Genomic DNA, 18139 nt, shown 5'->3' with positions numbered 1-18139 from the left:
AACTTTCTCATATTTCATGTAGATTAAAGGTTATTTCTTTGACATTTAAAATCGGTCATAACATGATAAAAGTACTGAGCAAATATATATGTTTGGGGGACATCAGACCTTAAAGTAAACATTCAAAATAATGTCGTTTCTGTCACTTTTGGCCCTATTTGGAGCAGGTTTGTATAACGTTTTCATTGTAGTGGAATCTGTAATTTTAGTATATTTATTATATAGATAGATGTATTTATAGATACATAGTAAACATTGTTGTTTATAGCGATCAACTATGACTTTTTAATCTAAAAATTTATACCGTTATGATGTCTGTCAGAATTCATATGTAATAGCAATAAAGTTTACAAGAAATATATACATTTATAAATACATGTGATAATGAAAAAGGAAATGATAAGCCAGTACGCTTTACCATCCGATGAAAGTGTTAACATACGTGGATATGTACCATCCGATGAAAGTGTTAACATACGTGGACATGTACCATCCGATGAAAGTGTTAACATACGTGGACATGTACCATCCGATGAAAGTGTTAACATACGTGGACATGTACCATCCGATGAAAGTTTTAACATACGTGGACATGTACCATCCGATGAAAGTGTTAACATACGTGGACATGTACCATCCGATAAATGTGTTAACATACGAGGACATGTACCATGCGATAAATTTGTTAACATACGAGGACATGTACCAGCCGGTGAATCATGAAAATCACCTTTATAATAAATCGTATTTGTTCAATAGTCCGCATGCTTCCTGTAGAGCACTATGTTCTTCGTATAACAAATGGACATTTCAATTCTTGATATTACAAGTATCATAACGTCACAGTCAGAACAAACATGATCCAAGAAATCAACATCATTATTTCCGGTTAAAAGAATACGTCACGCAACATAAGGAACATAAGCATCACTATCACTGGTAATGACATATGTTTGCTCATTACACCTGTTTTATCAAAAGCAGTGATCAACTTATGCTCAGTCTTTTTTGTAATTTTTGAGGGTGTGTGTCAAGACAGCTATTTTTGTCTGTAGCTTTGTGTCTAAAGAGATTTATTTTTCTTTTCTGATCAATTTTCATAACAACCAGGATAGAAAATGAACACCGGCGAGATCAATCAACTTCAAGCTGTACTCATTTAACCATCATACAGGTATATTAATGGTAGTTTAGGATGTTTCTAAATTATTTAGTCAAAAAGGTACGAACTAAACACATTTCATCGAACCATCAGCGAGTGATTCTACCGATTAAAAATGAGATCTGATTATCAAGCCTTTGTTTTATGTCGTCTATTTTACGCCTTTTTGTTATTACTGAGTATGAATGAAATGTTATTATCACGCTTTTTTAAACCAGGTGCTTTTGTTGTTACTTCTTGGTTATATAAACGTTCAGCATTGTTTGTTAAACTTGGGCCGGCCTTGTGATCAAAATTTATAATTCAGTTAATTTTCTCAGTTTGACCTTATTAATAAAACAGTATAACAAATTGCACTTTGTGACAAATATATGCTATAACCCAGGAAAATTCAAGTCAAATATTCTAACAGAACATGTATGCGAGAACGTAATAAAATTCTTTACTGTGTTTACTCTTGTATCAGTGGAAGAGCATAGATAATACTAACCTAAGTATGTTACAAGTGACAGCAAAGACAGTATGAACAAACTGGATACTGTTTAGTGGTCAATATTAGTCACTTTAGAGTATTTGCCTCTTTATTATGTCTATCTCTAACTAAATTCGTCTTATGTCTAGACTGATATCGATGACATGGTGTAGATGCTCCCATCTCTGCATCCCAAAGGCTTTGTTATAACGTTCCGTTGATTCGTTACAGCCTTTGATTTATGTGGTTAGCATGAACAAAATGGCTTTATCATAGCGATGATATCACCTGACGCACCTAAACCAGATATTCAATGGCAGTCTTTCAAATAAAATAGGCGTGAAAACAAAGGCGCCAAATAACAAAGGCTTGATAATCACAACTCGCTTATAATCAATGCTTTAGAATAACGGGTTGCTGATTCAAAGCAACTAAACTGTGAAAAGAAATGGGGTTTTTCGTACGTTTTAAATATATCCTTTAGCTCTCTTTCAATACATGTATGTCGTTTACCTGAGTACAGTTTGAAGTGATCTATCTCGTGTTCATTTTGAATTCTAACTGCTGTGTAAATAGCTGAAAATTCGCCAGTCAAAATGAAACAATGTCTTCAGAAAGGAAAGCTATATAACCAGGGCGTTCACAGTTTGAGTGAACTAAATACATTGGCCCTATTCATTATGATTTATCAGTCATGGCGTCATGTTTCTACAAACTGTGTTGCAACCTGTTTAGTTAAGGCAGGGTTGAGTAACCACATAGATGGAATTACCTGTTATAGCGATGCAGCTGTTAATATTCCCCTTGCTATGGTGCGAAACGCGTTAAGCCTTACTGGCTCTGGCAACAATAATGTTGATTGTTTGGATTATGTTTAATTCTGTTATTTATACTCACATCTGTGATACTAAAACTTTTGAAGATATTGTTTGAGAAACGCAATTGCCAGGAAGTAGCCGATGTTTCTGCCACCGGAAGTGACGATGATGACAATGATTCTATACCAGCCGTTCTGCCAAAGGCCAAATGAGTTTTGGATAGCATATTTAACATTAGATGCTTTTCATTTTAAAAATGGACATGCATTAGGATGTGTATAAATTCTTAATGTCAATATAGCTGGTTCGAAATGGGCGAATATTCATACCTAACGAAGTTTCGAAGATCAGTAAAGAAAACAGAGAAACAAACAAAGGAATTAGAGACAATTTCAGTAAACGTGTGTATCATTGCAACTAGAGGAGTATTATATTGGTCCTATTCCTCGGGCGTTTATCTTGTGCAAACTTTTACTTACCGAATCATATGGATTACCTAACACACTTCAGATATTTTGATTATACATCAGTTTGTACGCATGTGGATGAAGATGCGCTTCCTTGGCGTAAACTTTGCCTAATATATTACCATAAAGTCTAATATGGAATGTCATGGTTCTTTTAAACTGTGTTGTCAGATCGAGGGAAAACAACGTCTTGGTATCAGGCGTCTGTTTTTGGCGCCTTTTATTTATATTACCCTTGAATGGTTGGTTATCGAAGTCTAAGGAATAATCGACCTCGATGTTATATCTCGGATCGACCTAGTATTAAAAATATGAAATTGTATGGAATTAGTAGAGATCAGAGCAGTGATATAGAATGTAACAATTTAATCAACTAAATAAGCGAAATGAAATTGTAAAAAACAAATTGTAAGTGACAACTCTAATACAAAATAAATTAATACAAAAAAGGAAAACGCAATTAGCAGTTCAGTGTACTTAGATACCGTAGATTTTCACCACGAATCAAGTGGGCATTTCAAACTTAATTGTTTAACAAGTCTGCATAACCTCATTTGGCTGTGGTTGCTGGGCACCCTCCCGAATTAGCATAGCTTTTCGGTATTCGACTTCCACAATGACACTCTGTTCCCACTGATCTTCGTTCTTTATTTAAACCGCCAAGGATCCTTACTATTCAATGTGGAATCTTTCTATCCCACTTCATGGAGTGGAAGCTATTTTCCTGATAAAATAAAATAATTGCAGCCTTACCCAATGCTCCGCGTAACTTCATTGAATGAACTAACATTCCCTCTCTTGTCCCCTTCAGAGTTTAGCCATATCGTATCACAGATCCTAAATGCTAAAACGGTTTCAGGTCACAATCTTGCATAGCACACCCTAATTTATTTACATACCACCTCATCAAAAGAAATTAAATATTATAGGAGCTTAATGTATTCTTCTGATACATCCAGCCACCATTACTAAAAGATGTCTAGATGGGTAAATGAATGTTCAGGCTAACCACATATTTTGTAAATCTCTATAAGTCCTGCCATAAAAACGATGGTCCTTTCTGTAACAAGATAACCGGGTGGGATATCTCGGATTAACAACAGAACACTTTTTGACGACACAGATATATGGTTTAATATGGCGATTTATATGAGTAGTGGATTATGAAGATGTGTGCGTATTTATAATCCAAATATTGGATCTATTTAACAAAAAAACGCACAGTTTCAAAGATGGAAAAAATATACAAATAAATTTAGTTCAGTAACCCTAAAACACAGGATAAATGATTTCACAAATGATTCAATAATGGAAAGATGAATATAGTTCACTCAAATAGTAAACAATGTAAGTCTTTACACATAGTAAAAAAAATGTATTCGCTCAGGTAGCGAAATTATGTCACTAAACAAGAACGGATATACAATCTATCCTTCCAGTCCTGAATAATACACTGGGTCTTACTAACCCAAAATTAGCATACAGCTAAAAATACATGTGTGGAGATGCACTCCGTCACCCGTGCACCTTATCCGCTCCACAGCTCCTCTGAATCAATTTCACAACCAATATAGACTCCGGACCCTCGGAATACTATGATCACTTGAAATATTAGACCCTCCGGACACTTGAAATATTAGACCCTCCGGACCCCCTGGTCCTTTGACGGCTCTACAGCTGGGTCACCTTAGTCACTCTTGACATTCCGGACGCTAGACATTAGACGCTCCGGCACCTTAAACGCTCCTGACACACGGACGTTTCTGCCCTCTGACAACACCGGACACCCCGGATATTCCTATCATCAAAAACTCACTCACTCAGCTGAAAATATACCCGATACAGTGTACTACACTTAATACAGACATAACGTAAGGACGTTATACATGGTAAGTTAAAAAGATTATATTATTATGGCAATTACAAAACAGGTTCAATAGTAAACCTAACCCTGCTTGATAAGACAACAGTAACCAATTCTTTTTTAAAAAAATGTAGCTTTACATTACCAATATAAATCCTGCACTACGTCGCAACAAGAATAAAAAATGCACGCATTATGGTATGTAAAGAAAACTATAACAAACATGCAAAGGCAAATATGGTAATACACTAGTTATCACTTAAAACCCAAAACATTACCTACCCCTACAGCTGGAGTTGTGCGAAATCCTTTTAGCAGGCCGCTTGCTGACAAAACCATTAGTAATGTAAAGGTCCTTTACATGTAGTAACTTATTTATACCTTTAGAATTTTCGTTATTCTTTATCAAAGGCACCTTGCACGTGTGGCACAGGACGAATCGTACTCACGATTTCGAAATACATAGACCATATTATAATCACCCTCGGGTATCGTTGTACAGAGAAAAAGAAACGAAACCCGAGTACATGTATTTAATTAACAACATTTACACCATTCCGTGACACTTTCATGGAAAGGAACACTACTAGCCAAATAATAAAAATCGATTTTCAAGACAGAATCCTTCCGTATTAATATTCAAATTACACAACAAATTCGCTCTTCGGGTGAGATTTCATGGATTTTACGTTGTAAGTGACGATGCTATGGACAACAATATGACAAATCATATTGAGATTTGGAAGACATCTCACCCTAAGCATGTGAAAGTAAAAGTTCACAGTGTAGAAAGGTAACGTTTCCCAGTTCCTAGTACCCCATTTTGTTAGGTCCGGGGCGTTTATATCAAATCGGTAATACAAAAAAAGTAAATGTAAATATAGCGTAATTAATCTATTTTTCTATCATTTAATTTTAATTTTGTATATGTTATGTAAATATCTTCTCGATGCTATATATTGCCAAGCATTTTAATGTAGATGAAGCATTGATGTTAATTAAATCTTTGTTATATTTCAATTACATTCACGCAATAGATGATAAGACAGGTCTCCAAGAATAAAATATCTTCAAAATCAGCCAGTTATCCGTATGCTGTATCTTGCTTTTAATTGTGTGTACAAGCATGTCTATTCATTATATATGAATGAAATTGTATATCGATTTCGTTGCCGTGTATATAATTACCCGGGGATGGTTTATTTTGTCAGTCCATTGCGTCTAATAACTACATATAAACATCGTTAACATACATACATACATATACATATATATATATATATATATATATATATATATATATATATATATATATATATATATATATATATATATATATATATATATATATATATATATATATATATATATATATATATATATATATATATATATATAACTAATTAGCTATTACTGTAGGTCGAGTTGATGGTGTGGCAAAATCTGAATATTTTTGTACTGATGCCAAGGGGTATTAAATATAAAATTATTATGCAAGAATTTGTTGCGAAAAACAACATTCTTTTAAAAAGTCAAAGTTTTTATCTATCAGTACATCTTCAACAAATTGTTATACTAAATTCATGTAATACAACTATTTCGTAGCGTATTATTTACCACAAAATAACGTAATTAGTCACATAGATCACTGATATCTGAACAATTTGAAAAACTATTAACCTTTCAAAAATAATTAAAACGTAAATTCTCTTTTTACAGTGTATAACAAATTATTGTAAAAGCATTATTTAAATTTTTAACACTCTTTGACACAATTTCAGAAAGACTTAATATATTGTCAGGTACTGTCTAAAAATTTCTAGAACTTGTTTACGTTATTCGCAATATCGTCGGAACTAGCGTAAAATATTTTTCAGAAAATCTAATAAATGTTAATATAAGCATTTGCAAAAATAAGCCCCAAAATTATGAATTCAAACATTGATGCATTCACAATATTTAGGAATCTAAACTGTTCCGAAATCACAATTAAAGGATTCCCCTTTTTCCAAAAAAAGTGCTCTTGGGTTTGCTTACATTCAGTGAGCGTTGATACAGTTTACGAATAACATGTTAACAAAATATGTTAATCGCATACAAGTCTCTAGGAAACAATCTTATCAATTATGATTATGAGTTATCGGGGTTGGGAGTTGCGTTTAAGTTTTTTAATATTTTGATGACTGATGTTTTCTGTCGGAAGATGCAACGATGGCCATTTCGAATATCTAGAATATATATACGGACTAAGTTGTGCATAATAATTTCGTTTAACGTGCTAGTTTTAAGTTTTAAAGATAAGCATTCTTGTAATAATAATTATGTATTGTTTTAATAACTTGTTAAAACATCATAAACATTATACTGCTTTGAAAGTCACCGGGTCTTGTAAAATATGCCTGAGAAGCTCTGTAAATTTATGTTTGCAAAGTTCTAAACATTAACACAACATGCAACAAAACAACTATCTGAACGTAAAAGTTATGTTTACATAAATGTGGCATGAAGGTAGGTGTTATTGAAACGAGTAGGCATGAAAACGACTAATGATCGAATCAGTCGATGGGCGAAACAAACTGTTCCCATTTACATGTCAGCAGCAACCCGTTTTTTATGTTCTTGCTTACACTGGGATTGCGATTTTATATTTACGATAATTTATTTACACATATTTAAACCCTTTCAAAATATATTTTCGTGCAAGTATCTCAGCATTATATTTTTGTTTATTTTTGTTGTTTTTTATTTTCATTTGATATAACAGCAGCAGGTCAAACGTTTGTCTACTAAGGTGGGCCCTTTCTAAGAATTTGGAAGTAATATTCCTGAACAACCTTAGTCAGTGACATTATATTATTAGATTACAATAAAGTAACCAAAAACGCATCGGGACAGTTTAGATGTTATAATCAGAATATCATTAAAGAGATAAAACTCTTGTATCTTTTCATATTCCAATGTAGCATACAATGATATTTTCATTGCAGGTATTATGTGTCCTCCTATTGTCGAGGATAATTATAGGCATTTACCAATTTATTGTATTCTAACTAACAGGTGTCTTTGAAGTTTACGGTGACTGCCAGCAAGGTTGGGTTCGTCATGGCAGTTCTTGTTACCACGTTAGTCGGGATCACGTTTCCTGGGAAGATGCTTACGTATGTTATGCAAGAAGTATTACCTGAAATGCTGTGATGAAAAGTCGACCTGATAAAGATACACAAGTTCTTCTCTTAATTATAAAAGAACGAGAAAATGATTAAAAATACTCACTTATCAATGTAAACAATGTACCTTGTTAAACTAATAAAGTAATGATCGAATGATACATAGCACAATTTTGAATGTACAACCATTCAAAACACCAATTACTTTATAAAAAGAAGACTAACAGGAAATAATCCTACATTCGTCTTCATAGTTTTCTCTGTGAAATATTATTGGCACATTAAAACTATCAATGTAAAGTCCTTGCTCGCAAATCTACTTCTCTTCAATTCATAGTCCGTCATCCTTTGCAAGTTGTGGGTCCTGACCCATAATATATTGATGATAATTACTTACCCATAAATTAATTTATTCCCTCTCCAGCATCTTTGGGGTTATCGTCCCATAACGCGTTTGTGAGAGAAATTTATTCCATGCAAAATTGCAAGACATCAGAATTATATATATTTCATGCAACACTGCTAAACCATTTGTAATCATATAGCCTAATATTTAAAAATGTGGCATCTCGTAATGACACACGATCGCAAAGAACATTCGTTACTTAACATCTGCTTTTTTCCAGACATTTTGCAACCTAATTAGTGACATTGGTAATGGATACCTTGTGGAAATAGATGACAACGATGAGGCGGTTTTTGTCGAGAACCAAGTAAAGGTAATTCATGGTAAATACACAATTATGTTAAAGTTGCATTATAAAAACATCTGATTTCTTTGCAGCATTGTCCCTTGTAAGAGCATAAATATTCACCCTACCATTAAAGTGCTTGTTTCCAGACTGTGCACCGTTACTCGGATAATAAGACATCCTTCGTAAACTCAAAGACCTAAGTTGATAATCTCTAGATGTATCACCATAAAGTGCTTTCTTTCTACAATACGAACGGTTTGCTTTACAAAATAGCAGGCATTCATGTATTTGCTTTACTATGTGGAAACAAAATAGTAAATACAAATAGCAGTGTATTTTGTTGGGTGGTTAAGGAACAACACTGATCTTAAACGTTTATTTACTAAATTAGGAGATAACTGTGACACACCAGCAGGTATATATGGTGTTATTTAACAAACGTGGGCCTAGTGTAAGCAAGATTTCACATGCTAGTGAGACAATGACGTCGGTCAGTTATCTTTGAAGATTGAAATCGAAGAAAGTCTGTAGTAGCAGAGTCAAACACTTGATTATAAAGTTATGATAAACATTGAAATATATCAATTGTTGAATAAATTATATCGCCAAACTGGTAATATCGCTTTTGGGACTACTTTATTGTCCTATTGCTGAAATAGATATTCCTTTATAGATATTATTCCGACTAGTGTTCAAGATTTAGGTCTCATTTTTTTCTTCTTCTCCTTCTCACTCTCCTACCTTAATCGTTCTCTCTTCCCATCATAATAAACAGACATTAAAATGTTCAAGGCTGTCGACCATCTAATATACATTTAAGTAATCCATGAGAATGACATCAATAATGCCTAAGAGCAATCCCCAAACAACAAAAGACTAAAGTTTTATAATTATTCAAATTGTCAGTGACTGAATTTATATGGGCTGTTCGATATTTCATGTCACCCATAAAGCATCGTGCAGATGTTACACTACACGGTAAAAATGGTACAAATATTTAGGAAAAACTCTAGATTAAATTATGTAATGAAATTGTTTAATTAGCGAGTTTAACTTTCCATACAATCATACCTGTATCATAAAATGATGGAGACTTCACGCATATACGAGTGTTGATAGTAAACAGAAATTAAGTGACAATCGAACTTTGAGTGCAATGTCTGTCAGCAAAAAAGCCAGTACGTTTCCAAGACCATAAAAAGATTAAGCTTGAATGCACAATAAACATATTGAAAACTAAAATACATTCATGCAAACTCAACATAATTGAAATCTGCGGTATTACCGATCTTACGCTCTTAAATCTGAAAGATACAAACTTGTTTATAATGTTTCTCCTGGAACCAATTTGCAATTATGTTCACAGTATCAATCCAAGCAAGACATTTATTAACAAAAATAACGAATGTAAAATAAATCTAAAATAAAATAAAGCTAAATTTGTAAAAAGTCGCTGTCCAAATATTATTGTAAATTTCAAAACTTCTTTTTATCGATATCGCAATGCATCCGTTAATTTCACCGGCACAGAATGAATAATAAAATCCATGTCGACGGTTTCTGCTCTAAAATATAAATAAAAAATCCACTACGGTTGTTATTAGTATCTATAAGGTAATATTTCACTTATGAAATGGAAACATTTTGCTTTGCTCCCCACGGTTTTCCACATGTGAAAATATAATGTTTTTCCTTGTATCTAATAAAGAAACGTATCTATTCTCTGTTTATGTTGAGGTTCCAACAAATGACATGCCATTCAGAAGAATGCCCTATCTAACTGTATGAATCACATGCAAGGTATCGAGCAAACTTGCGTATATTAATTAAGTTTGTGAATATTGACATCTCTAATTGAAACAATTTTTGTGAAAGCAATGGGACAAATACAAGCACATGCAGTCGAAAAGTGTTATAATGTGAACAAAATGAATGAATGAAAAAAGCGATGCCAACAAAGATAGAGGTAGCATAAAATATTTGCAAATAAGTCGATAAATCTTCATTTTGAGATGTGGCTCAAATCCTTCCATTTACAAACTGTGTTTGATTATCAGTCATTCTTAACCTCTGGAATAAAAACATCTCGCAAATCTCTACTTAGGAAAGCATTGTCTGATGAGAGACTCATACTTATTTCGAACAATGAGCCAGAGGCGTAGCTATGATATTTTGCGCCCGGGGACGAACTATAAAACTGGTGCCCCAGCCCCCTCCCCGTTTAATCACATTTTTGAATATTACCCTTGTTTACTTATTATAATGTAACGTTGTAAGCCTCATTTTGGCGCCCCTGTACCTTGGCGCCCGGGGACATATGTACCCCCCTGCCCCCCCCCCCCCCAGCTACGCCTCTGCAATGAGCACTACTAACTCTCTTTACCTATTTTGGAAGAATTAGTACATACATCTTTCATTTCGCCAACATTAAATAACACAAGCTCTTTATGTGCCTACTTTGAGCAAAAAGAACAATAAAATATGTCAATTCCGGACTTTTCCACACATAAATACAAAGCTGGGACTGTTGAATGCATACACGCTTACATTAGTGATTTATTGTTGCAATGTCGTACGAGTGTTATGGAAATTTAGATTGAGGCGTTTAACTTTTTCTTCAAATTGCGAATAATGACGAATGTTAGACACATGTTCGCGTGACAACAAATAGGGAAGCAAACCCTATGGACACGAGGGATGGGTTGAAATGGCCTGCTGCTGAGGAGTACGCCACTGTCACTTACGCGTAAAGATAGTCTTCCAACGGTATTCGAACATTGGACTGCTTTATTCCCAATACTTCTAAGTAGCTTCTACAATGTAAATCCCAGTAGAGACTAGAATCGTACTCCTGCCAAACTCGAAAAAAATTGAGTTAATGAGGTGGGGGTGAGAGTACTTCTGACGCATTACTGGCTATATTATGCTGACGAAATTGAAGCTAAAAGTAATTTTTAAGGACACACCGAGAGTAGTGAATGGGGTCACCCTAGTGACAATGGGAATTAGCATTACAGACACACACACCCCCCCCCCCGTCACTCTAGCGACAATGGAAATTTAACATGGGGAAAAACCATGGGTCACTCTAGCGACAAGGGAAATTAACATGGGAATAAATCGTGGGTCTGTCTAGCGACAAGGGAAATTAAGATGGGAAAAATTGTTGGGTCACTCTAGCGACAAGTGGAATTTAACTTGGAACTATAGTGTGGGTCTGTCTAGCGACAAGGGAAATTAACATGGGGAATAGAGTTTGGGTCTGTCTAGGGACAAGGGGAATTGAACATGGGGAATAGAGCTTGGGCTTGTCTAGGGACAAGGGGAATTTAACATAGGATTTTGTTTTAAAAAATTTTAAAAAAAAGGGTAGGCAATCGAAAGTCAATCTCTTTTCGAGACCTATGAGTGGCCCTGAAAAGGGTCTTTGGGTTTCTTCTTCTTCTAATTTCTTCTATTTCTCCACCAACTTCTTATTTTCTCTCCTACACTCTTTCTCTTCTTTTCTTTCTTTTCTTCCTTTTTTCTCTTCTTTCTTCTTTTCCTCCTCCTCTTTCTTCCTCTTCTCATTTTCTTCTTCTTTTTCAATTTTTTCATTCCATGTTCTTATCCTTATCCTTTCCTCTTCATTCTCCTTCTCCTCCTTTATTTCTTTCATCACATCACTTATCATGTCCTTTACTTTTCTTAAATTGTTAATCTCCATCTTCACTCGATGGGGACTATAAGAATAGTGATCTTCATTTAGCCTCACTAGCATTTGTTCCATCATGCCCAAATTATCCAGGACGTCTTGCAATGTTTGCATTTTATCGAGGTGGTTTGAAGCCATCTTCTCTGTAGAATGGTTTGAACGACGAATACTGTGGGTTCTTATAGTGAAAGCGCGGACGTGATGGAAAACATCCCCCATGACATAAAATTGATGTTACCTAAATCATAACCAAACAACGCGCGGACGTGAAGGAAAACATCCCCCTACTTTCTCATTTCATATAATCTACTATCCACATTAGTGAAGCAACATTTAACAAACCCCAAATCTACTATTTACACACTCAAATCATTAAAACAAAATCCACAATTTGCTATCCACACAATCGTACGTGAGCCGTTACAAAACCCAAACTATACTCTCCACATACGCTAAGAAACAATAAACAAACCCATAATCTACTATTCACACAAACATACATGAGCACTTACAAACACAAACACAAACACATAAACACATACCCTCACACTAGGATAAAAAGAGTCAGTGTTTATATTCACACTACTCTACATAAACACATTGGCAAATTGATTGTTATTTTTTTTTCTAGAGTATTGGATAGCCCTGAAAACGGCTGTTTGTTTCTGAACTTCAGATGCACCTATCTAATGCTGACACCTTCCTGGCCTGGCGCCACACACACATCTTCTTCCCCAGTCTCTTTTCACTCGTTTTGGGGGAAGAGCAGAGGCGGGATAAGTGGCTTCAGAATCCCAATTTTCTGTCACTGGGATTCTGAAATTTCTTCTCTCCTTTTCCTCTTTTTCTTTTTTTTCTTCTTTCCTCCTCCTCCTCTCTCATCCTTCCCTCTTCGACAATGGCCTCCGCGGCCAGTTCATTTAGTATGCGCCTGGCATATTCCAGGTGCATCTGGAGTTCTAGAAGCTTTGCAATTCTGGTATTCATTCTCTTCATCAATCAACAAGGATAGCTAGACTGCCGAACGAGTTTCAATTTATACTGAAAGCGCGGACGTGATGGAAAACATCTCCCTAAAACAAAATTGATCTTACCTAGATCATGACCAAATAACGCGCGGACCTAAAAGAAACACTCATTCACTTTTTATACTACCCATCACTATTCTAAAAATTTTCATTAATCACTTCAATGTACTATCCACATACGCAAAGCAATCCAATCAAACCCCAAATCTACTCTCCCCACACCTCTAACACCAAAAAGGCCATGATCTTAATCTACTATCCACAACAACGTACGTGAGCACTTACAAACACACAATCCTATACACAAACACATACCTTCACACATTAAAAAAAGAGTTAGTGTTTATGTTCACACTACTCTACCTACACACATTGGCAAATCGATTGTTATTTCTTTTCTAGAGTATTGGGTAGCCCTGAAAAGGGCTGTTTCTTTTTTGTTTGCTATGGCAATCTTTGTAGTTTCTAAGAATGCGACGTCCTCTGAGGATAGACTTTCTGACGATAGGTGTGCTTCTTCGGAAAGAGAAGAAGAACTCTTTGGTGTCGGTACGACAATCGACAAAGCCTCTGTCAGGTTCAGGTTCCTGCTGCTGTTGTTGTTGTTGCTGTTGCTGCTGTCTCTGAAGTCTGTACTTCTCTGTCCATTCTTCTTTCTCCCTGTTCACTTCTTCTCTGAAGAGCTCTTCTATCAGGTCTTCAGTGACTTTTAACATTCTCACATTCTCTATCTCTTCAGGCTGCGGTATCAGACTGTGTCTGACCCTATGCAAATTCACGTAGGCTTCGTTTAGCTGAGCTAGTTTGGAGCACATCTTCGTAGGAGGATGAGTCGACAATGGATGGTTAGACTGGAAACTACCCCGGTTCTTAAAGTCAAAGCGCGGACGTGAAGGAAAACATCCCTCTGCGGTTTTCGAGCCGCAACGTTCAATGAGTGTCATGAGAGGGATAGAGAGAAGTCAAAGAGCATGAATCAACATTCTTATAGCCAAACAAAAGACAAAGGCATTTTTTTTAAAACACAACATTTTTTTCTATTCAAAATCACTTAACACTAACCAACAACTCTAACATGTTTAACAATAATCCAACAATATAACATCAAACATTTGTTCAAATGACAAACATTTTTTTCAATTCACACTCTACTTTAAACAGGGTTGACAACGTTGTGAATGAAATTGTGATTTCCACTGTTGGAAGTCATTAGGCCATTGATGGACACTACGTTTCCTAACTTGAGACAAAAGATAAGCATAATGGTCACAAAACCATTTATCTACTTTCACATCGTTTCTTGAAGAAGAACGAGGATCAAAATGAGTCACTAAATGTTCTAAGGAATAGCCCAGGCTACGATGATGCAGAAAATACACACAGTACTGTCCACACACCAAGGAATCTGTGCCTTGTAATTTCACATTATTGAATCGGGTGGTCTGAGCATTTCTTCTCATAAAGTCAATGATATCGTCTTCCAAAGGGGGCAATCCGTACGAATCGAAATATTCCACACATCCTTCTTGAGGAAAGTAGACGGCTACCCAGTGGGTTCCTGGGAGATGACTGTCGTCCGTGTTGATCACGTAAGCTTGATGGTCTTTAGGTTTGCGATGAGGGAGTTCATCTTTAGCACAGACGACAGGATTCCAAGAAGCCGTATACGAACTGTGGTTCAAAAGGTAATAAAGTTCCCAGGTATCCATGGTTTTTTTTCTTCTTCACAGGTAATGATAAGTCATCAATTCGATCCTGACCTTTTGCTTGAAAATGTCTGACAAGTAAAAGGCGTTTGGCTTCTACTTCTTATTTTGGTCAAAGAGAGATTCGATGCGACGGTGCTCCAGAGACGTTAATGGAGGAGAAGAATGTTTATCCAAGCCTTTATACCACTCGTTCAACACGAATTCTATCTCGATGACACCCCAAGCTTTGTCCAGATATTCGTCCAATTTTTCTTCTTGGCTCAGCATCAGACATTTGTCGTGTTGAATTTGACTGGGATGATCGTTGTGACATCCATAGCACTCTTCCTTGATCAATTCTTTCATTACATCTGTCAGGAATGTAGCAAAACAGGAGACTAGATGGGCTTCTTGTTCTGGCCGTCTTGACTTCATCATGATCACTTCTTCGTCTTGGGAATCTTCTTCTACTTCTTCCATGGTCTCCTCACATTTCATGTCCAAAGTTTCTTCACTAGGTAAAGAGGGATAACAGTCTTCCATAGCTTCTAATAATCTAGAATGACTTCTCTCAAACTGTTGATTTCTATGGTATTATCGAATTCGGCATACAGGATGACGTTCACTGTGTTCCCTGCATCCAGTGGACTCGCAAACTGAATTTCCACACGAATTTGGCCGGATTTTATAGGGTGGAAATGTCCCTCGTCGCTGCCTTGGTCTGGAGTGAAATCGAAAGCCCACAAAGCATAGCCTCCTGTATAATCCTCGTACGTAATACCGTGACTGGTGTTGGTTCCTAACTGTCCGGTGGCTTCGTACAGCAACAAGTACGATCTCAAATAATTCCTGTCACCAAAGTTAGGCTCAAAGGGTCGGGTACACAAGGTCTTGCCATCGCGACTGACCTCAATCTTGGACACATTGTAATGATGAAAGTTGAAAGGATTTTCATGGTAGGCTCCGTTGAAGGCTGAATTCTTGACGATACCAACGATCAAACGCTTGGTTAACTGTCCTTGGAACAGATGATCTTCGATCATGGATCGCTGTCCAGCAGGAATGGTGAAGGTTTTCACTTCCACGCGACGTATCGGATACTTGGCGGTCGTTCTGCTCAACGTCTGACTGACGTCGTTTCCCAGTTTAGGTAACACTTCCACATAACGCACGTAGAGTCTGGCTCTTGGATGATGGTTTTGTAAGTGGAACCATCAGCAGCCATCAAATGGAAGGCGGCACTGCTGCGATTCAGTCTCAGGCGGACATCCACCCCGTTCAGCAAATACTTTTCTTGTAACCACATGTCTAGATGCAAGCGATCCATCAGTTCTAAACTACGACTTAGATGAATTTTCGTTCGTCGTTCTACAAATCCCGTTGTATTTTGAGCATCCCCGGCAAGTGTAAGGCTGTTGAACTTAGTCGCTTTGTCAGGTTTCCATACCACGCAAGCATCCAGATGAGTGTTCTTGGCTTCTTTTCCGTACGTCAAGAGATTTTCCAGGTACGCTCGGAAAGGGTAAGTATCCATGCTGCTGATGACCAGTTTGTTATTCAAGTACAAGTCCACTTCGCTAAACAAGGAATGCATGAAATCGTTGACGGGAGCTACTGCATCATCATTGTCTAGGTTAGCGTTGGGTGGTTCAATCACTTTCACTTTCAAGTGTAGGTAACTGCTATTCAGATCGATGTAATCTTCGGGCTGTCCTTTGATTTCAAACTCGATGGGAGCGGAATCGTTCAATGAGGAGACGGGATGAAATTCCACCCAGTGGGATTCTTGCATCGTCATCATGGTGGGGAGCATGTCAAACAGATCCAGTTCCGACTTGGAACAAGCGCAAGATTCTCGGTGCATCATTTTTTTCAATAATCGAAAACGTCTAAGTCTCGAACGGTTCTTCTTTTCTTTGTCTTTCTAGCTCTAGACGTGTGAAGTCTGGTGAAAGGGTGTTTTCTTCGTCGTCTCTTTCTGCCTTGTCCTTGTTGAATGCCTGACTCGGTACCGTGCAGGGCATTTATAGGTGTGTCTCGGCGGCCCAAAAGGTCTTTGCCCGTTTGCAGCAAGACATTTTTGCCTGCCATGATGAAGGCTTCTTTAGGGTTTTGTTTGTCGATGATGACATTTTGGAGAAATTCTTTGCCTTGCGTCAGTGCCGCATCTTTCAAGGCGTGCAATCCGCGTGTCACCATCGGTTTCAACACTGGGGCCACCGAACGAAAGACCGATTTTAACATATCTCCTACACCACACCATGTCCTCGTTGTCGAGCAACCCCTCGGTACACTGGATACATGACTTACGAGTCGTGAGAGAACCGTTTTCGAAAATGGAGTTTCACCGTGACTTTTCCTTTGGTGAATGGAATATTTTGTCCCAGATCTCCTTTTATAGCAATGTTGACCGTGTCCAAATACGACTTGCTGACAGGCAAATAGTGAGGATGTACAAATTCGCGGTGGACGTGATAAGTGTTTCCACCTTCCTCGTCAGCGTTCGTGGCAGAATCCACTTTGAAAGGAATGACACGCAGTAACGGCACAGAGGTGTGTCCCACCACGTTGTACTCCACCACATCGGAATACACGAACATCAAATTCAGTCCTTGGTTCAGTTCTACCAGGGCACGAAATAACTTGCTATAGGACTCGTTGTCGTAAACGATTGGTAATTCCTTTTCTTGATCATGGCCATTCTCATGTCCATGTCTCCGCCCAACATGTCAAACAATTCAGGACAAAATAAAATGGACAGGATTTTACTCCTGTCAAATTTCATCAAGAAGCGACGAGCTGTTTTGTGGTATTCCATGGTGACACTTTTTTTGACACTTTCCAAAACTTTAAGAAACACGACATTAAACCTGGAGCCTATGGTGCTGACCAAATGTTGACCACTAAAATAATAGCTTGCGTGAATGAACAAGTGATAGGTGGTGTACTTTTGATATTTTGTGCCAGGGGTTTTCTTGTCATATTTGCCATAGGTATCCAAGTACTGTTGCAATGGTTCGTCATGAACTTCCACATCAAAAAAATTCTGATTGGGAAGGACATTGAGGACTTGGGTCGGGTGAA

General features: G+C 36.9%; 1 protein-coding gene across 1 annotated transcript in view; it reads left to right on the top strand.

Annotated features, from left to right (window-relative positions):
- The first annotated feature begins 64 nt into the window (after nt 1-64).
- Nucleotides 65-18139, top strand: part of LOC149782154 (asialoglycoprotein receptor 2-like) — a 31308-nt gene continuing 13233 nt past the window's right edge. Inside the window, exons 1-3 of the mRNA XM_089935071.1 lie at nt 65-167; nt 7841-7941; nt 8577-8679. Coding sequence (XP_089791197.1) covers nt 131-167; nt 7841-7941; nt 8577-8679 — 241 coding nt within the window. The 5' untranslated portion in view covers nt 65-130. The remainder of the gene's footprint in view (nt 168-7840; nt 7942-8576; nt 8680-18139) is intronic.

This window comes from Sinohyriopsis cumingii, chromosome 15 (assembly GCF_028554795.1).
Source record: "Sinohyriopsis cumingii isolate HCF-2022 chromosome 15, ASM2855479v2, whole genome shotgun sequence".
NCBI classification, from domain to species: Eukaryota; Metazoa; Mollusca; class Bivalvia; order Unionida; family Unionidae; genus Sinohyriopsis; species Sinohyriopsis cumingii.
Note: the sequence above shows the minus strand (reverse complement) of the source record. Positions and strands in the feature narration are given on the sequence as shown.